Source organism: Aspergillus aculeatinus (genome assembly GCF_003184765.1).
Source record: "Aspergillus aculeatinus CBS 121060 unplaced genomic scaffold BO66scaffold_107, whole genome shotgun sequence".
Classification (NCBI taxonomy): Eukaryota; Fungi; Ascomycota; class Eurotiomycetes; order Eurotiales; family Aspergillaceae; genus Aspergillus; species Aspergillus aculeatinus.
Window position 1 is genome coordinate 565 of NW_020291576.1, and position 21180 is coordinate 21744.

At 51.9% G+C, this 21180-nt stretch overlaps 3 protein-coding genes across 3 annotated transcripts; 1 reads left to right on the forward strand and 2 right to left on the reverse strand.

The window, feature by feature from the left end:
- Positions 1-786: 786 nt before the first annotated feature.
- Positions 787-3505, reverse strand: BO66DRAFT_444686 (GATA transcription factor; the record flags this gene model as incomplete). Its single annotated transcript, XM_025651606.1, has 2 exons — positions 787-2971; positions 3057-3505. 2 exons carry the CDS (start codon positions 3503-3505, stop codon positions 787-789), a joined length of 2634 nt encoding a protein of 877 aa, XP_025497557.1.
- Positions 3506-12591: 9086 nt separating this feature from the next.
- Positions 12592-13303, reverse strand: BO66DRAFT_23764 (uncharacterized protein). Its single transcript, XM_025642821.1, has one exon. The coding sequence runs from the start codon at positions 13129-13131 to the stop codon at positions 12691-12693; it is 441 nt and encodes a 146-aa protein (XP_025497558.1). The 5' UTR covers positions 13132-13303; the 3' UTR covers positions 12592-12690.
- Positions 13304-16156: 2853 nt separating this feature from the next.
- On the forward strand, positions 16157-16662 carry BO66DRAFT_23795 (uncharacterized protein). Its single transcript, XM_025642829.1, has one exon. It carries the CDS (start codon positions 16254-16256, stop codon positions 16515-16517), a length of 264 nt encoding a protein of 87 aa, XP_025497559.1. The 5' UTR covers positions 16157-16253; the 3' UTR covers positions 16518-16662.
- Positions 16663-21180: the final 4518 nt, after the last annotated feature.

A 21180-nucleotide genomic window follows, 5' to 3' on the forward strand; every position in this document is an offset into this window, starting at 1 on the left:
ACCAATACAAATGATATTCCTACCTGAACCCCTGCTACCACCCTAGACCCCAATCAGACCTACAGATCTACTACCTTATCTCACCAACCAAAAACAATACCATAATCATCAATCTCGAATTCCACTAGACCCACTAACAAAACCATAAAAAGAAGCCATCGACATACACATAAAGCATAAACTCATCCATGAAACTCTATCCGCATATAAAAAAGGTCAAAAACCAAACAATGAGATGCGCACTTCTGCCCGGTCCCAAGTCTCAATAAATAGAACCAAATCATAAACGAAGAAAGCAAAACAAAACAAGAGACTGGGAGCCGGGACAGACGCGATTGTATCAAGCAAGATAAAACAAATCACACACACGAAGTTCACAACAAAGACGACATCAAGCTGATAATTCCGCCCTTGGAGAGAAAAAGAGAAGAGCGAGGGTCATCATCATCCGGATCTTTTCACCTTTCGCCCGATAACAAACATCACGCCATTATTCTGTTACTTCTGGCCATCCCCCGAAAAGAGATAAGGGAAATTCCACGTGTCGACTCAAGAAAGAGTTCATTAGAAACAGTCACACTGCGCATCCACTCGGCTAGCGAGAATATGCAATCGGCTTGGATTCGGCGGCGACTGGAGTCGACGTGGTCATCATGTCTATATCATGGTAAGGATTTTGAAGGAGTGTTGATAGGGTGGTCGACAATGAGATGTATCAACAGTCGACGATTATCGAGATTAAGGTAAGAGAAAAAAAGAAAAAAAAAGGCAAGTAATGAGCTGCCCTCACAGACTCATCGTCAGCCATTCCCACTCTTGACTCGCTCCCTGTCCACCAGCGATACTATGATTGACAGGGTTGGCGGCAGCAGGGGGCATGGCCGGGGCCAATGGCACCACCTTCGAACGACCCGCCGACGAGAGACTCGGTTTGTTGGAATCATCCATAGCGTCCACGTCCGTGGCTTTTTCCAGCCGACGCTGACGCTTAGGCGCCACTTGAACCGAAGTGCGAGCCTGACCAGGGGAGGATGTTGTCGGGGTGGACTTCGGAGGCGCAGCCGCAATAGGCACCACTCCCGCAGCACGGCTGGAGGACGGCGGACCCCCGGGCATTGCAGGCGGGGACTCCGACGAGGTCGTGCCACTCTGAGCCCGGCTCGAGGTGGGCGTGGTCACACTCGCCTGTTGCACCGAGTTCTTGCGCGCCGACTTCTTCGACGACCGCGGCGCACCGACCGCCAGACTGTTGGCACTGCTGCGGTTGCGCTTCTTGATCACGTCCGTCTTGAGTGACAGGGGCCGCACCACACCATGCAGCTTTAGGAACAAGCCACAGGCGTTACACAGAGGCTGCCCTTCCGGGTTGCGGCGCCACAAGGGAGTTGTTTGAGTGAAACAGTTCGTGCAGGTAGTCGGCCCGCTGCTCTCACCGTTCTTGGAGCCTCCGGGGCTGGCCGGACGGGAGGGAACGGCACTGCTCAAACCAGACTCGGGCGGGGTGTTGGGGGACGTATGAGAGGTATTATTGGCGCTCATGCTCTGACGTAAAAGCTGAGAAGTGTTCGGGGTGGAGGTCGTGCGTGCAATCTTCTGCCGACGGGGATCCTGCTCCCGATTGCGGACCTCACTGACCGAGGCGGCCGATCCGTGCGTCCGGCCCAGACTGCCGCCTTGGTTCCACTCACTCGGAGTATCCATCATGTCTGCCGACCCGATAGTCACATGCTTACGATGCTGGGCCGCAAAACCAGGCAGCGAGTGGAATGAGCCCGGAAATTGACCATCCCACTGCATCCCTGCATTGAGGTCCGCAGCCTCATCAGCCAAGTCGTTGGGCATGGCCAATCCGGCACGGTCGGAAAATTGGTTGCCATCGTCATCTTCGTTGTCCGAATCAGCCCCAAAGCTGAACATGGCTGCGTGGGAAGCGCCCGTGCCAAAGTCGCCAAGAACCTGCGTCGGATCCACGTGCTGCGGCTGGGGAATAGGGTAGCCGGGAGAGTGCATCGAGGAAGGAGGGTTGCTGGTGTGGTGGGACTGGTCCTGGTTGTACATGTAACGTGGCTGCAACGATGCCGACAGGTTCGACGTGCGATGCGTGACGTAGTTGGGAACCCGCCGCTGCGTACGCGCATCAATCGACGGCATGTCAAAATACAGGTTATGCTCGCCATCATAGGCCGGCTGCGGCGTCGAGGCCGTCGACTGGTACCCTGAAGGCGGAGGGGAGAAGAAATCGGTCGAGTTCAAGGACGAGGCGACGGGTGTGTGAGCATACAAATTGGCAAACGGGTTTCCTGACGTCATGGGCGAATCGCTGGGCGAAAACGTGAAATTGGTCTGGTAGGGACCCGCCGAGGTCAGAATCGGATCATCGCCCAGGTTGAACGTATCCAAGCCAAACGGCACATTGGGAGAAGTGTGGTTGGAGGGGTGAGCGGGCTGGTGGTTGCCGTGGTGCAATCCGAACGCCGACGACGCATCCAGTGTGTAGTCGGGTACAGCACCTGCCAGGTCGGGGTCATGGTGGGCCAACATCGCGTTCGACAGGGGTGGCACTTGCGGAGACGCTTCGGCCGGTCGCTTGCGGGTGGGGACCTGGAGACCAAAAAACTGGCGCTCGTCAATACTAGTCTTGCGGACCCGACGAGGCACGTAGCCAAATTCGCTGTTCTTCCGCTGGTCTTGAGGAGGGTGGGTAAACGAGGCGGGCACGGGGGTTGGCTCCACCAGATGTTCCTTTCGAGTGGATTTGATCGGAATAGCGGCCGAGTTTGTCTCGCCCTTGGTTGTGACAGGAGAGGGGTGATCGGAAGGAGATTCGAAGGGAACAATGAAATCGTCGAGGTTCATGGGATCCGCGGCCAGGTCGGTAGTGGAGGGTTGGTGCGAGGCGACTGGCGTCCGGTCGGCCAGACGTAGCTGGGCGATCCCACTCGGACCCGAAATGCTGTGTCTCGTCGACAGGCTGGCATGGGGAAGAAATATGTGAGCGATCATTGCCGCAAGAGCGACCGTGGGGGGGGAGAGGCGGTGATGCGGACGCCACCTACCTAGACTGCTCAACGCGTTCCCGTTCCTTGCGTCTGAGACTCATTGCCATCATGCGCCAGGTCAAGTTCTCCATACGCTCCTGATTGGGGAGTTGGGCCTTAGTCCTAGAATAGAGCTTCCATATCTGGGTTGCTAAAGGGTCATTTCTTTGCATCTCATCCGGACAGTCGTTACTCTCTCGGGGGGACTTCCACTCGGGAAACAGCGAGTCGTGGAGTAAACCGTCCTGAGCCTGAGAGGAATCGGCAGGCGAGATAGGAGAATCGAAGGAGAGATCGTCGGAGAGTTGAGAGGACGAGGGAGGAGGATGAGGGAAACGATAGTTGTTAGAGGTGGTGGTGGTGGTGGTGGTGGTGGTGGAGGAGCGGCGGTCGGGGTCGGCGGAATGTAAGGTCGAGGCAAATGCCGCGGATTGCGTCGGTCGCACACCACTCAACCCAGACATCATGACCGAATCTGGGTGTGGGATGGGGGGAGGGGGCGAGTGCTATTGGCAGGGCCCACGAGGGGCAGACCGGGCAGAAACAGGGCAATCTGACGGACTCAAGTGATTAATAAAGAATTATAATAAAAGAAAAGAAAACGACCAAAAAGAACTAGTGGGAGTCGAGAGAGAGAGAGAGAGAGAGAGAGAGAGAGAGAGAGAGAGAGAGAGAGAGTCGAAGCCCGGGCCAGATAAGAGCTGCAGAAAAGCGCAATCGGGAAAGACGGGCGAAAGGGACCAAGCGGGAAAGGCGATAAGAATAGTAGTGGAAGGGAAGAGTGGGAGGGAGGAAATTGCAGTAGTGGTTGGTGGTGGTGGTGGTGGTGGGTGGTAGTGGAGGGGGGAACAGGGAAAAAAGAAAAGAAAAGAAAAACCACCAAGAAAGACCAAACAGCGAACAAGCAGCAGGGAATTGATTGATTGGAAGGGAAAGGATGGGGAAGAGAGAACACACCACCAGTTTTTGGACAAGTAGAAGACGTGTAGGTGAAGAAAAGGAAGAACAGACAAGAAAGAGATATTGATGAGTGAGTGAATGAGTGAGTGAGTGAGTGAGTGAGTGAGTGAGTAACTGTCGGTGCGGAGAGAGTCGATCAGACACGACTCGACACCACCACGACAACGGGCGACGACAGAACCCGGGACGGGGAAAAAGAGAGAGCGCGAGGGAGACGGAGAGGAAGAGGGAATGCAAAGAGACGGGAAAGAGTCGGAGAAGCAAGAGCAGCAGCAGCAGAAGAGACAGAGAGAGAGCAAGCAGTAGTAGTACAGTTGGAGGTGGGGGGGGGTTGGCCGGGTGGATGTTGGTTTGGCAGCACGAGCCATGAAACAACAATGGACTTCGAAAGAAAGATTTCCTCTCTACCCGCCCTAAACGAATATTCCAAAAAACAAAATAAAATAAATAAACCACGACCAATTCAATTCAAACTCTTTCGAACTCACTCTGCAACTCTCTTTTTTCCTTTGGCTCTCTGACCGTCTGGTGGTCAATTCTCCGGATAATAATCGGAAAAGAGATCCCAGCAAACTCTCAGTGTGTAGGGATTAAATGGGGATAAGATGTGAGGTAGGGATGGGTGCAGAGAGAAAGAGAGAGCAGGTTGAAAGTATTAATATGTCAAAAAAGAAAGCAAAAACAAAAGAAACGAGTAGAAAAAGGTTAAACCTACTCAGTTCTTGTCCCCAAAAAAGGCAGACAGTATTCTCTTCAGGATCAATATTAATAGATGAACAATCCCAAATAGGCGAGGAGGAGGGGAGGACGGCAGTTCAGCCGGAGGTGCAGGAGAAGCGAAGCTATTTTTCTAGTGGAAAGAAAGAAGAATAAGAAAGAAGAACCAAATGATGGTGAGATCAATTGAATCAATCAACGGCCGTTGATTTGCCTTCGATCGCAGCAGGATGCAAGTCCCTGGCCCTATCGCCGGCTTTTCCTGATTCAATCCATGGATGGTGCGTGCATACCTGGTATGAGAAAGAGCCAAAGCCTGATGTGAGAAAGAGAAAAAGAGTTCCCCGTGTTGTTCCACCTTGATGAATTTCCCCACCCTCAAAGAACGTCGGATGGTCGCAATTACACAGGGCCGGGTTGCCTTGTCGAAAGGGTAAATGGTCAAATGGACAGCAGATCACTGGTAGTGGAATGGAGTTTTGGCTGTGGTGTTGTCTTGTGTTGTCGGTAGTTGCTGCTGCTGCTGATGCTGATGGCTGACGGGATGGGAGGGGCTAGACCCTCCAACACATGACGCGGTGGGAAACTATATCTTGAACAAGAGCAATGGGAATGGGCGAGGCAAAGAAGAGAAGGGAAAAAAAAAAGAAAAGAACAGATGAAAGGTCACCAAGAGAAGAAGTTGAAGAATCACGAGGGTAATCCAAGAGAAATAAGAAGACAAGAATTGAAGAGAGAAGAGAAACCCTGGATCAAATGGCTGGATGTAATGACTACTAGTAGTAGTTAGAAGTAAGTCTCCAGTCTGACAACCCGTCAGTAACTTAAAAGTCTCCGGCACAAAAGAGGCAAATCGATGACTGATGACGATGAAGATCGAAACACAACAAGATCATTAATCAAGGTGATTATAGTGTTCAATTTTGGGGGGGACGGCGCGAAGGGGGAGGGGGAAAGGAAAGCGAGACAATCAGATCTAATTATTATTTCAGACTCACGGCAAGCGGTTGCTTAGAATCAAATGATTTGCCAATGGGGAGAGACAGCCTTCGTTTCTTGTCCAAAAGAGAAAAAAAGTGTACCTACCTACTGTACTTAATAACCTAGGCAAAAGTAGACAATCCCAGTGGTCCGCCAATAGGTTAAATTGGGGGGCAAGACCGAATCCACCTCCCGTACCGAGCGAACGGGCTGCCTGTTTCTGATTTGTCCCTTGGCAGCGGGCGTCTGGTCTGGTAATTTAAATGGAGTCTCCGTTCCGCTGAATCTAATGGGGAAAAGAGGCCTGGAGGCGGAAATCGATGGCCAGGAGAGAAGAAGGCGAACCAGGCGAACAAGGCGGAAGACAAGAGAGAATGAGAGGAGAAGAGGAAGATAGAGAAAACCCAGAAGAACAAAAAAAGGAATTCCCCAGCTAAAACCTCCCCATTGACGTTGCGGGATGATGTCTTATATACAAGTGTGATTTAGTGTAGTGGTTAGTATCCATACTCCATAGCTGGTCTGATCCATTGCGATGTCGGGTATCAACCTCCAGTTCTCTCTCTGTATGCCATTCATTGTTGCTTGTTGTCCTGAAGGGTATTACTTCTTTCCCCCCTCCCTCTGGTCTCTCCGTTGCCCCTCCTCTCAATGCTAGTCCGCGTCCGTGTCTGTCTTTCGGCCTAGATCCGCAGGCAGGATGGAGGCAATCTCCATCCAGCTATGCAGTAAGCGCAGACACTAGGCGAATGCAGTGCAGTAATTAGGCAGGTTCTTTTTTAGATCCAAAGAAGCACTGCCGTGGCCGGGAAAACTAAGGTAAGGTAAGCTCGATGCAGGGCCAGGGTGAGTGAGAAAGAGGGACAGTACGGGGTACTCAGTACGAGGAAATACAGACTGTATCTCTCTGTCTAGTCTTTCTAGTCCATACCGCAGTATTACCGAAACCTCCAACCCGAGGATTAGCGGTTATTTTAGATGGGGGGAGGGGAACGACTTTCTCGAAGACCCAGCAGCACTAAAAAGTAAGCTGCGCAGGTAGATTAACTTCGAACAATTGGTTATGATTTGAGATTCACTTTGTTTCTCGGTTTTGACTGGTCTCCGCCTCCCGGGGATTACTGCCATCACTCAGTAGTATCATGAAAGAGACAAAGTATTGCCCCCCTCCCCCCTCCCCAATCTGGTATTTTCCTCGACGTAATCTCTCTGCTGCAACATATAAGGATACCTCAGTCAGTCATGTTGCAGAGTGGCATCAGACTTTTGACACCGACACATATTGTCTTCTTCTGTCTCTCTTTTCCTTTCCTTAAAGCCAATCCCAAAGACGGTCGCCCTTTCAACGAAATGAAGAAACGGGAAAGGTCCTACACGTAGGCAAGTCTTAAGCCAGCCTAGAAAATCCCCACTCCCCGAGCTAGACACCTACGCCCAACCCAAGACCCAAATGAGAAACCGATCCGGATCCTTCCTCTGTGGTCGTCTCGGTCCCCACCAATCACACCCAGTGAATCTCCTCTCCAGCAACTATAACCAACCGGATGTGGGGAGGGTAGGTACTTTGGGTCCAACGCAGCAAGAGGAGGGAGGGGGGCAAAAGAGTGGGCAGGCTATACGAACTACTCTGCTAAGTACATATACTACTATGGAATTAAAGTGGTCGGGAAAAGCCAAGCCATTGTTTCCTCTCTTCACTGCTAAGACGTGTACTCAACAGTCAAAAGGCCTAACTCCCAAGTGCAGTGTGCATCACATACATACAGTAAACGTCCTCCCAGCGGATGATTCAGTCGGGAGCCTCGGGATGGGATTTCCCACCTGTTATTGACTCGCTCCGCATCCCCCCCGCCCTTTTTTTTCCTGCGCAGACAGAATGCCCTTTTCACTTTCCCTCAGATTTCTCGCTTGCGTTCACTCATGGAACGATGATGCTATGGAGATTAATAAGAGCATGCATGGGTAGAGAGGGACTGGGGGGGAAGGGGAATGGGAGTTTCCGTCGTTCGAGATCGGATCTTCCACGGAGACCTTTCCTTGTACCCCTAAGCGGTACCGGTGACCTGGTGTTGTTGTCTGCAGCCAGTGGATCTATATCATGACCCTCGCTCTTCACCTCCCCTGCCGATGACCGGCCGAATCGCAGGTAGTTATAGCTAGGGTCATTATAATTATGCCCGGCGCGAGACAGAGGGGATCTGAGCGTCTTTGCGCCCTCACCTGCCCCTCTCTCATCTCTTTCTCCCCGAGTAGTCGCGACCTTAACTACGTACCCTCTCGACTAGTAACAGACTAAACAGCACCTTGTTGGAATCAAATCCGAACAGGGACAGAGAATGCAGCTTTACATGCATGTCGGACCAATCCCCATCCTTCCTTTTTCTGGGGGCCGATGGAGTAGCCACTGCATCGGTTAATGCTGTTGGGGTAGCGAAGCTGCAATTAGGATTCGCCCGGTGAGCTTGAGATACTGGGACTGCGCAGCTATCGCCATTGTTGCCTTGGAGGTCGTTCATGGATGGGATAAGGAAACGGCGGCGCCGTCCATCGGAGAAACAGAACGGTGAGCCTGAACCCGGACCTATGCCTGTCTCACCGAACGGGGGGAAGGGAGGGAGGGATAGAGTGACTAGAGTGAAAAAAGCAGGGACCAAGCTACCAGCCACTGGCAGTCCCGACAAAATCATCGCACCGTGCATCGTAACTATAGAGTGTGTTGGTGCTCAGTCGGTGTCCCTGTGCACGGCGGGGCGGGACCATGGGACACACTTCGTTTCGGGCAGTCCGTCTGGTCCGGACGAGACACACTGCTCCCTCCCAACTCCCAACCCTCTTTTGATCGGATAGGACGGACCACCGCCCGGTCAAGCACATGGCATGGAGCCAGTCCTTGACGACCGCTCAAATTAAGGTTGCTGTCCTTTTCCCTCCCGAGCACGGTGGATGTGTGGGTTTAGTGCAGTCAACCGGTTGTGAAAGAGTCGACGTCAAGTCCCCAAGCTTCGCTCTAATTATGGCGATGCCTATCAGATCATGACATAATTTTCCTGCATTGGACAGACACCCTCACAGTCCGAGAAAGTGATCAATGCTCCCTGGCTTTCCGTCACCGGAAGAGTAGAAGCTTGATGTTGGAGTGCGTTCGGAAAAGTCCCGCCCACCAAGCTGCAGCTAACCCCAAGGCAGCAGGTGCCTGTCCAGTCACCAGCAGGTAAGTAGCAACAGCATACGGAGGAGGAGAGAGGGGGGAAACCGTGGGAGGACCGTCCTCCGGGACAGTAGTCAAGTCAAGTCTCCCATGCACTGACTGTACTACTCTGCTACTATGTAACTTACTTCACCGAGAAGGCTGAGCTGCCCAAAATCCCTAACTTACCCGAACCCGTGTATGACCCGGTAATCTTAGTGGGTAATGTCACGCTCGTCACACCCCTTTCAAGCGCGTATCAGCCGGAGAAAACAAGCATTGACAACCGGCGGCAGTACTGAACACAAGCTGATGGCATGGGAGGGAAAATGGCCACCCACGCTACGAGTGTAATCCCTACAGCCGCAACCCCTCCCTTCTGTTCCATTCCCACTCTGTGGAATATTAATCAATGGAGATTTCCACGATTCAGGTTGATGAATGCAGATCCACCCTGCACGGCGGGTCATGGCTAACTTTACCTCGAACACAAGCCCAGCGTCTAGAGGCAAGAGAGGCGCGGCCTAGACAGACAGACACATCAGTCTGAAGCAATCAAATTGGCATCCCGGTCGGCATCGTAGTTTTCCATGGCCAGATCCCCGTTCGGATATGCAGCTACTAGATCGCGTCACGAAGAATACCCGAGTCGGTTCGCGCTCTGGTGATAGCAGATCAATCCAACTTGGCTCGACAGCCATGGTCCAGAGTAGTGCTGGACATGCCGGCTCAAACTGACGATGACGCTGGTGATCATCGTCCTCAACATCATCGTCATCCTTCTCAAGAGGGGACCCATTCGCATTTCCGAAGCACAGTGCACATCGCGGTGTCAAAAGCACGGAGCAAGAGTCGGCCACATCCACCCCCGTCATCCCAAGCCCTGCGGTGGCGAGACCGGCGGAGCTAGGCGTACTGTAAAGAATGGAGGATGTGATAGAGCCAAGCCGTGGCCAGGTCGTCCACGGTGACCGTTAACTAGCCCTCATCACCGGTCGGTGTCGAGTCTGGGGTCCAGTGAACAAGACGGGCAAGAGAGCACAGGACTTCTGTCTGGCTACTGACTACCGCCAGACGGGCCATACCGTCCCCGTTGTTCCAAACGACAAAGTTCCTAGAGCACGTTTTGCTCCCTTTCGGCCCCACGCGAGGAACGACCGCGAGGTCCACCGCGCTAGTGCTTGATAATCGGTGTCGACCACGCTAAACGACCCATAATGGACCAGAGATAAGAAGTCGCAGATAAGCTGATAAGAGTGTAATTAGCCTTGGTCATCGGGACCAATCGTTGTCCGGGTAAATGAGCTAGGCAACGTAATCGTGACCTCGGCTTCTGTGTCGACCAGCATCGATCAAAAGTACAGGATTGAGTACAAGCGACCGTCCGGAACAGCGGGGGTGGGGGTGAGAAGAAGAAGGCAACATAACACTGTTGTCCGCTAACACAGCATCAGCAGGGAAAGAAGGCAGAGGATCAGCTCACATGCAAAAAGGGGTGATGTATGTGTGTGTGGGTGGATGTGGATAATTTTGCCCCATGGCACGAGACATCTGTCGTTCAACAAATGACATGAGGGGGAAGGTGAAGTGGCAAAGGCAATTATCGCTGGAAGAGGAAAGGGAGGCGAAGGTCAACCCGCAGAAGCGGAGTGTTTGGACTGTTTGTTGGGTGGATGACTGGTCCGTTCGTCTTATCTCCGGATGACTAATTAGTGGTTCCTCGGAGCGAGGCACCCACCCTTCAGCTTGAGTTCAGTTCCATGACTCGAGATCGCGGGTCAGATCAACAACCACCACCACCACCACCACCACCACCACCACACCAACCTCCGTCATCCCCCGTCAACCGCCATGATGCTCCGTCAACCCACCAGAGTCAAACTATCCAAGAGGCGTCCAATGACAGCCCATCATCCACTATAAGATAGTCCGTATAGCCTGGGCGGCAGGGATCTGAGACGACAGCCACGCAACCAAGCACGGCTTAGGGTTGTTCCCTTTCTCGTCCGGATGCAGCTCTCCAACTTCCGACGGCACCCTGGATTAACACACTGACCAACTGAACAATCGGTCGTGCCTGGGTCTAACCTGCTCGAGTAAGTCCACCGTCGTAATAGCATGTTCTCAAGCCTGGTCGACGTGATCGGGATCAACCTTCGGCAGGTATGGATGAATGTTTCAAGGGGGGGAGGTGGTCGGTTAAAGCTCCCTTGCCGTGCGTGAGGCAAAGTAAACAGCCAAAAAAAGTAAAAGAAAACAAAACATCATGCAACATTCACAACGGACAATCAAGCGAGGACGCCACCGACCGGAGGTAGTTGACCAAGGAGAAGGCAAATGCAGACTTTACCCAGCGTAGAGGGACAATAGTTCATCCATCCATAATGTGTATGGGTATCGTGATAGAACGGCTCAGTTCCACTTCTTGGGGGTCCGACACTATGGGATTTTCGTCATTGCTGCTGGATGACGGAAGGACGAAACCGGCTGGTTGTACGGAGTACGGAGTACCCCATAAGTTTATCCCCCTCCCCCAAACTAACCCGCTTCCGAGATGCTGAGCTTGATCCGCCATCTCACGCATCCTTTCATCCTCTCCAAGCCTTCAGCTGCGGAATGCCCAATCCAGGAATCCTTTGCTTGGCAGGCGGGTTGATGGATGTGGAGTGTGACAGAGTTCACCTGGTCATCCTGTGTCGGTTGCACCATGAGGACGAGGATGGCTTGTCCTCGTTAGACCGCCATAGAAGGCAGCTAGGTTTGTTGAATGCTGACTGCAGGATTGGTCAGATTGGTCAGATGCTTACTTACTTATTTATTCGTACATGATGCGGCTGTCGCGGGCGCATTTGCAATACGAAGCGATAGGTTCAAAGTCGGCCTCCGAGCACCCGACCTGAAGCTCTGTAGGCGGCTTGATCAGCATTCTGATCGAGTCAGACGTAGAAAGAGACGGACAGTGGCCTCAGGGAGGAGGACCAGACGTGACGTGACTAGAAGGGAAGTGTGTTGACCAAAACCTGTCTCGACCTTCGGAGGGATTTAGGCTGACGGGTGGTGGGTGGTGGGTGGTGGGGTGAATGTGCAGAGGTAGTAGGTTGTAGTTAGAGGGTATAATCGACGGATCATGGATGGTGGATGGTTGGTGGATCACTGGGTTGGCGAGCCGCAATGGATGGGATCTGGATGGGGAAAAGTGTGGGAAAATAGTGTGGGAAAATAGTGTGGAGTAGGCTGTGGCGCATAAGAGGAAGCAAAAGTATCCCTTGGATGTCGACGATAGACAATGCGGCCTCACAACAAGAAGGTATTGGGAGAAGAACAAAAGGCCGATGCAGCCAAAGAGTGCCCAACAGCAGCATTCCAAGTTCAAGCTTGCCCCTTCCAGTTTCCCTTACAGGAAACCTCCATCCCCCACCACACTGCAACATATTCAGGCATCACCACTTCAAATGGCGGTCAGGACGAGCTTGAAACACTTCTACTCGCTCACTCAAGAGACACAGGAAAGAAAATGAGATTCACAAGCCCGGGATGGGCCTGGATTATGTACTGCAGTGCTCACCTCTTTTTTGGCCGTCCCAGTCCCCGAAGGTTTCGATCGCCTTGATAACTCTGCATATTGACATCCGTTGAGGACGGCTGTCAAAGATAAGGAACCATGTCTAACATTTGGGTCGTACCTGCAACCCTGCAATCTGTCCTCGCAGTCATCAACCAGAAAGGGGGTTGCGTGTGAGACACAATCGAATCACAGTCGTGGATTGCCCTATCGATCGACCGGCAAATGGCTGAACCCCATTGTTATCATCTAAGAAAGTATCGAGGTTCATCTCCTCCTGCCCGAACTCCGAGAGCGACGATAAAGTGAGGCTGTTTGACTGGCGGTTTCGATCCATCTCCTCTTGCTTTCTCCGCATTCTCCGACCCCAGACCAGTTGCCGAGGGAAATCCTGGAGAGAGGCCCTCTTCGTCCTCACGAGCGTGATTCATGTTACCACTGGGGTGTCGGGTAGATTCGCCTTTCGATGAATGGACTGTTAGATCCAGGTCGAAAGCGAAAAAGGACAGCCAGTACCAGGGTGTCTTTATAGGCAGGCTCCTTCTCACGTTCCCTCGGCCACCCTCCATCACAATCGCGATTTCATCACCGAACCCTCTTATCACGACACCCACTATCAGCACGGAGTCTAAAAAAAAAAAAAAAAACCTTACTTTGTTTCTCACTTGTTTTGCTTTAATAACCATTCCTCATATCCTGTCAACCAGTCACGCGAGCGCGATTTTCAACCGCTGCGCATCATTGCGATAAGCACACTGCTCCTCTGGTCTTGATCATTGGCACCACGGGTTGGATAGTTGTTGTTATCGGGTTATCAATCCTTTCCCCGGAATCCGTGTTCAGTCCCGGGCGGTGATTGTGATTGAGGATCAAATCTTCCTATGGCGACGGCTTGGTTCGGATCGCCATTGCACAGGGTGCTTTGTCCTGTCAATCGCTGCCAATCACCGTGTAGAGGGTGTAGGATAAGGCGATAGTGGCGATCGATGCTGTGATTGTGGAAAAAGCAATGTACATAAGATGTAAAGACTTATTGGTGATCGTGCTGCAAGATTGGTTGATAAGAGCCAGTCCCCTGATTCATAAGTCTTGGAGACACCCGCCTTCCGCCTTCTTCGAGCAAAAAGCGCAAGTGTTTGTGGTAGATATGCTCACGCCGTGGTATTGCACAGGGTGGGCGTGTCTCATGGTGAATGTGCTCCATAGCCCTACGGCCAAGTCGATCATCGGCGGATGATGTAATGACAAGGTCAACTTGACTCATCCTTGGCAGGTCCAATCACCAGTACCTGGGTCAACGAGCGGATTTTCTACCTCCAAACCACAGGATTCAATTCAAGTCTCGGTGTAGACCGGATATGGCAACTTAATGATGGGATTCGAGTGGAGAAGGTTTGTGTGTGCGGATCTATATTTTGCTGAGTATGTTCGCGGGAACCTTTAACTCGAAGCTAAACCTACTAGTTATTAGCTTAAAGTAGCTAGGAAGTTAACTATAAATGCTATACAACCTATGCTACGGACCTATGAGATTCCTTGACACGATACGGGGGGGGGGAAAGAGCTTCCACGTGGTAGAAAAGAGCTAAACAAGTCCTCTATCTCTCGTTGCGCAAGAATTGCATCTCTTAATACATATCCGGACATCGCTGAATTCAAAATAGATGCGACTTGGCTCCAACCAGCCATGCGACCGGCAGTCCCATCCAAAGCCATTCGACGTCCTTCATTCCACGGGTCCTGCAGTCCTGTCGGCGTTCTTGAGCAATCCAAACCACGTGATCCGAGGCGATTCACCAAGTGAGTTTTGCGCACCTTGAGATCTTAGCTATTCCATCGAGCAAACCACCGAGGAATCAAGAAATCGTTCCATATCACCCATTCCTGAGTTATCAACTTTTGCTACAAGTCCAAGCCACCTGAACGAGTTCGGAACTCTACTTCCGCGCCAACCCGCAAGCTCTGTACCACGTTGACGAAGAATCGATTCGATCTTGCACAGCGGGGTGTGAGCACTGACCAGCCGGATGTCACCACGTTCGCTCGAGGAAGATCTGTCACTATATGTTCCTGGTCGAACTCCGGTCCGTAACCTCTCAAGGACCAGGGGGTCCTAAGATCACGAAGGATATCAGATCCAACGTGCGTGAACCACGGCCATCTCATTGACCGTCTTGTGGTGTGGTTCCATAGTAGCCAAGCCGCAGCTCCCGATGATATAGATAGAGCTGCTCGGCTGTGAAACAAGCGCCGACCGCGAGGCACATGTTACCGGCAGCAGTAATGCATGTGCTTGTTCACCTCCTGTATCTCTCTCTCTCTCTCTTGCGCGCGCGCCCTCTCGCGAAAATTGCGATTCGTAACTTCTTAGGCTCTCCTGAGCGAGTCGAACATCGAGAGCTCATATGTCTGCCGAATATGGGATACATGAGTGCTAAGTATACCAATCAGATATCTGGATCCATCATATTCACGAGATCCCAAGCCCCTAGGAAGCCCATGGCAGGGGGCGTCATTACACCGGAAACATCCAAAGAAACAGAAACTGAACTTAACCATACCAGTCCAATACGGACTGGCTACCTGTCTATAGGTGTGACTGAATATTATCTTCAGCCAAACGGTACTTCATTTGAGATCCACCACCCAGTGGGCAAAGACCTTGAGTTGGTGACGTAGCCACCACAGATTCATGTTAGACCGCGAACATGGACTTTCGTGCAACGGTTCTGAGTCATATACGAGCTGACCCGTCGGTCAAGCGTGCTTGCAGAACGAGACATGATGTCCTGTATACTTGAGTCGTTCTTTAGCGAACGCATCAGGTCAACGGTACATTCTGTTCCAAAGATGCGTGCTTAGAAAGATTAACTAGACATTCTAGAGTGACCGGTATCGTGTTGGAGAGTCGGAGATTTGATTTTATCCTTGTATATGATAGTTATTCGAGAACGGACACCGGGTGCTCTGATGACGAAAGGCCGCCTTGTGGCTGATTGAGAGTGAGACACGGAGACACATTCGGGTAGTTATGTCGTTGAACGTAACGCGTAGGAAGAGACTACGGTCATCACTTGCAAGCTGATACTGCTATTCAGGCACATCATCGGATACCACAACTTGACATAGGCTGTGGTGTCTTGCCAAGGCAGTATAGGGGTGTAGCTATTTGTGAACTGCCATCTCCAGAGAGCCATTAGCGACACAGGGACTCGGTTCCATGAATTGTAAATGCCAGTCAGCCACATCAGTTACACAATGCTCAACAGAGGTACATTCCCAAACAGTACACAGATGAGCTGATGTGCACTGTCCTACTACATGAAAGGTGATGAGCATCGAAGACAAGAAAGCACCAGGCTGTACTGCTGATGCACCAAGCCAGCCATGTTGATGAGCTATAAGCCTCGGTCGCCCTGGGAGGTAAAGGTTCCTCTCTGAAACCGTTTTGAAGCCATGTCCGTCCATGCTACCGGTGTTACTCGTGCCCAGCACGATGGTTTCATAACGCAACACTGCAGACTCCAGACGCACTCGTAGCAGTGCATACAGACACCCATCCAACAAGACGAACTGCTCCATAACCTCACGACTGCAGCGCAGACAAGACACCATGCATCCCTTATGCCTGAGAGACAGAAACGTAGCTTATCCGACTCTCCGGGCGGGACGCACCAACAAACCGCATCCCATCCTACTATCTCACAGCTCACTCTCCATGCAGCCTCATTATCCGCGGTCAGGATGCTCCCGTCGGATTTCTCATTTCCCAGTTGACGTGTATATCCGATGACGTATCGATGTATGGATGAGATCGCGCCACGCGATAAGCGAAGGGTCACCTCCAGCTCTCGGAGCTTATGTTGTCATTGTCATCGATCGCAGTCGTAGCGCGGACACACCGGACGGAATATCGAACACATCAAAACAGTTGCCGCCGGAAGCATGGCTCATGAGCAAGTTTCCTATAAGGTTAGCCAAGGTAGACACCTCTTTCTTCCCAGCGAGAAGTCCATTCTTCTCCACCCTACCAATGCCCACCACTCACCGAAAAACAAGACGGCGACACTGATCCAAGATCACTAGAGCATCGCATCACGGACAGGGCAACTCATCATAGATCATCCTTCACTCACAGACCTGACCAGACCTGACCACTGTCAACATTAAGACACAGACAAAACCCTTGACGTCAGTCCGCGCATACCCCACAGAGCCACCCCAGATCCATCCTGATCCCAACAAGAAAACCAAGCTCTTGACCCATGACCATAACCATGTAAATCAACAAACCCAGTAACTCACCACCAGCAAGAGAAGAACAGAGCGAGTCGGATAGTCCCCTCCGCCTTTGGTGGAAGATTTAGATTGCTGATATGCGCCGGTTATCCATCCTCAGCTGACATGGACCGTTAGAGTCACGAGACACAACCCCACCCCCCCCGGTTGGAAAATCCCGTTGATCTTTGAAAGACTTGACCAGGATGATGATGGGTATTCGCGGGGGGGGGGGGGGGCAAAGAAGGTGAAAAGCGACTGGATCTTGGTTTGGGGACAATCAATCCAGAATCTCTATCCAGCTCTCCCTATGTCTTGTTCTAGCAGGTTTGGCTGGGACTGGGCACCAAGATGCTGAAAGTCGCATATCGATCTCCCGAGCAAAGAGACGGAGCGAACAGCTGACGTGCAAAGATCAAAGTTTTTCTTTCCTTTCTTTTTTCTTCCTAAATGTTGCTGAGTCGCTTGCATGTAAGCTTTCTCCGGAGCGAATGAGATAGCATGCCGAAATCGGAAGCGTAGCACGTCTACCAACCTTCAAGGTGCGTACCTAGTACAGGTAGTGCACATCCAATCCGCGTGCGAAGCGCCGGAATATACGGTGAGCGGAAGGGACTGAGTCAGTGGTGGTGTACCACTGGGCATTCGTCCCATCACGCCGGCCGGCTGATGGGCAGCTACCTTCTCCTCCACTGTTGCGATGAGATACTGTCGGTCATCTTGGAAGCCATCTATATTCAGAACAAAAGGGATGGCAAGAGATACAAACGAGACTCGTTTGTTGTAGACATGTGAGGTCTTGAGATACGTTTCCGTACTGGTGAGGGCGAGGGGAGGGTGGTGTATTCTACGTATGTACAGGTACTTCGAAGCCGAGAAGGCGCCTCAATGCAGCCTGGGTGCTGGGAGTATCTGAATCTGATGGTCACCTAGGAGCCGTATCATAGCTACTCTCTCTCCTGCAGCCCAACTCATCCAGCCACTCAAGACCACCACCGTTTACTCACCCTCACCTTCCAGCGCCAGTCTTCATCTCAAACGTCGCATACAGCCCACACAAAACGTCAGCGCTGAACATCTACATCAAACCCGAGCACTCAAGAGAAACGCGCAAATCCATCACGGAGGGAGCGGAGAAACGCCCCCCTCCCCCCCCGGGTTTCCAGATTAGGGAAGAAAAGAATAATGCCGCAATCCTTTTCCACCTCCCTCTAATCCTCCTGCTCATATGTGCTGGTGCAGCATGTATACTGGTCTCGATGGTAGCATTACTGGAAAGAGTCTATCCCCGATTTGCGGCCTTCTCCGGAAACATACCTGAAGTTCCCAGAAAGCGTTAACCACAAGGGAACTAAAGGCAGAAATCGCGCAGCACCCATAGCACCCTATCACAATGAAAGGGCTTCATCTCTCCTTGTCCACACCCCCCCTCCCCATTCGTATGGAATTTTTTATTAGGGTAAAACCGGGCTGTTTCACCATGGACGGCCACTTGTCTCTATTGGGGTATGCTCGACTGCATGTCCGTTGTTGAGGGCTGTGGGTGGGCCGGGGGTCCTTACGTGTTCTGCATCTCGATGGCCGATGATAGGAGGGTCGTTGGGAAGAGTGGGAGGACAAATGCTTAATCAGTCAAGGTGTAGAACCCGATGTTGTTGGCCCGACTGTCTATCTTTGCTTTTGCTTTTTCGTTTATTCTTCGATGCTGGTCTCAATACTAGGTGGATTGGCCATAGCTTCATATTGCTGCAGACAACCAAGCTATGCTTCTGGGCGGGGAGGAGGGGTCTAAATCGTCCAGGCGTGTTTTATCTTCTTCCTCTGGATTGTTTTTTTTCTTTCTTTTTTTCTTTCTTTCTTTCTTTTTTTTTCTAATTGTATTTCATTTTCCCTCGCTGCTTCTCTCCTGCCCAATCCCGATAGGTTGGGAGCGCATTGCAGACGAGTGGGCTTGTCGACCATAAGGCAGCCAGGGTAGTATCAATCTACTAGTACACCACAATCGGTTTAGCGGTGTCAATCCGCTTTTCTCCATCTAGACTGCCACGAGACCACGCTGTGGCTTTTCTCCACCGTCGACGGCGACACCAAGAGTGGATTCCTCATCGGCTCCAAATTAAACCGATCCGTGTTCTTCGGGGACTTTCTGATGAGCAGCGGATCACGAGCAATCTATCTACAGTGATCTCCGAGAAGAAATAAAGGAGAAAGGACCCTGAGCCTCCGGAGGGGGAGTGGATGGTGGATAAACACCGCGTAGTACGATGAACGTTCAGCATGGAGCCTGCACGAAGCCTCAGGATGGATTCGGGTGGCGCTCGACCGTTTCGGAAAGGAGGGGGCAAAAGCGTCTCTTTCCGAGATGCACCCACAGGTACAGTACGTAGACTACTGGGCTGGGCACTGGGCAACGGTCGTGATTCAAGGAACACCTGGAGGAATCCATTGAGGTAAAGGCGATCTAATTGTCTTCTGATTGGAGGAGGGAACCCTACTCGGACAAGTGATTGGCACAGACCTGAAAAACCGGCGGTGACTGGGTAGGGTAGGATAGGGTAAGGTAGAGTAGGGGTAGGGTTCAGGCAGGAACAATTCCGAACTGATGGATAAAGCCGTCATTGGGACTTGACAGCCTTGCGCTCACTGGCTTGGTGACTGGGAAGGGTCTAGCCTGGCCGAGGTATTGTTGCGGCGCATTTGAACAGTGGTACTCTCCAGTCACGGTCTATAACTGGGCAAGTACGGAGTGCCGGACGTACCCATTGTCGGTCGGGTGGGCCACCAGGGAGGCTGTCATTGGAGTATTAGGAAATTCTTCAGTCTCGGAGAATTTCGTTTCGCATGGCCTAGCTGCCATCATTTAACTCAACTCGCATGTCTTAGGTCCCTGCAGGAGCCAAAACACCTGTAACTTGCAGGTGCCAACCAAAGTGCGTCCGTCTATCAACGCTATGACAGTTGGACCGTGTCCAGAGCGGAGGCAGCGAAAGAGAGCAAAAGAGCGAAAGAGCGAAAGAGGGAGAGAGGGAGAGAGGGAGAGAGGGGGAATAGATCGACAAGGGGACCAATGAGAAATGAATTCGGTCAAAGTGCCTACGCAGTGTCGTGCCAAGTGTGATGATCAGATAAAGATAGGGAGAACTGGTTGGCCTCAAGAGATAGATTGAGGCGAACCGGTTTCAAGTTGAGCAAGGGAGGACGTGGGAAAATGTGTGGGATTGTGGATGATGTGGATGATGTGGACGATGTGGAAGGAGTGGAAGAAGAGGAAGCGGCGACACTTACTCTCACTGCAGAGCACACACACACAATGCCACTAGACTAAGGTGGGATCAGCACAGCTTCGCTTACGTGTATATCCGCTGCGCGATCCCGCTAGCGACGCAGAAATGGACCAAAAGAGAAATATCCACGCTTCCCTCCGCCAGTACCTGGCATCTATCCTTGGGGCTCATGATTATCATGCTCAATTCAGTAAATGGGGTCCAGCATTGTTTGGTTGATGAGCAAGACGATACCATATATTGCTCAAGTGCCTCCTGAGTCCTGACGTTCTTGTAGTGGCGGAAGAGAAGTACAGTAACTTAGTAGTACAGTACAGTAGTACTGTAGGAGTGAGTATAGTGTAGACGTTGTCCCGGGAGTTTCTATGGTCTCCCGTACTGTGGATCTAAAAATAGTAAAGCACACAGTGGCATCATCGGAGCCACCACCATCACCACCACCACTCCTACCACCACCGCTGTCGTTACTGAGACCTCCAACAGCGTGCGTACGTACCTCTCGCTCCATCGCCAGTAGCAGGGCCCTCAGCTCGGTTCCAGCTTATGATCGCAAAACAGACTAAGGATGGATCCGACCGACTCATCCATGGCTATTGCCAGAGATGATGATTAGGGAGGTTTCAGAAGGACCCTGAGCAATTGCCGGTGAATACGGTCCTAATCTACCCCAACCCGCCCTTCGAGGAACAATGCCTCCAGTTGTCTACTGTACAGTCTCCGTACACCTGCAGCTTCTGATAGATATATGTACCCTTTCTACGGAGCAACACTCCGCAGGGGTCGCGCTTGTTTTGTCCTGTGGAAACCAGATCTGATCGCTAGTGTGAACTGGCACAGTGTCACTCCAGTCTCGACTCCGTCGTGATATGCAGATATCCTGCACTACCCTGGTCTGTCATCCTGGCCTGATGCAAGTCTGATCCCTTACCGACCACGGCCGTCAGCCCAGTCCGGCCCAGCCCACTGGCCACACTAGAAGAATGCAGATATGATCCTTAATCAAACCGGGGGCCAAAAGGGGGCCCACCGCCTTGTGACAGATCGGGTCTGCCCACCGACAGGAGCGGAGTCTATTTCCCGCAACAGTAGGGGGAGGCTATCCTGACACTCCGAAGTAGTAACGATGGGGAGCATTGAGACATGGAAAAACCGATGCGATGGGGGGGAGGGAGG

Coding starts and splice junctions, on each gene's coding strand:
- BO66DRAFT_23764 (XM_025642821.1), bottom strand. CDS start 13,131: ATGGTTATTAAAGCAAAACAAGTGAGAAACAAAGTAAGGTTTTTTTTT.
- BO66DRAFT_23795 (XM_025642829.1), top strand. CDS start 16,254: ATGAGATCGCGCCACGCGATAAGCGAAGGGTCACCTCCAGCTCTCGGA.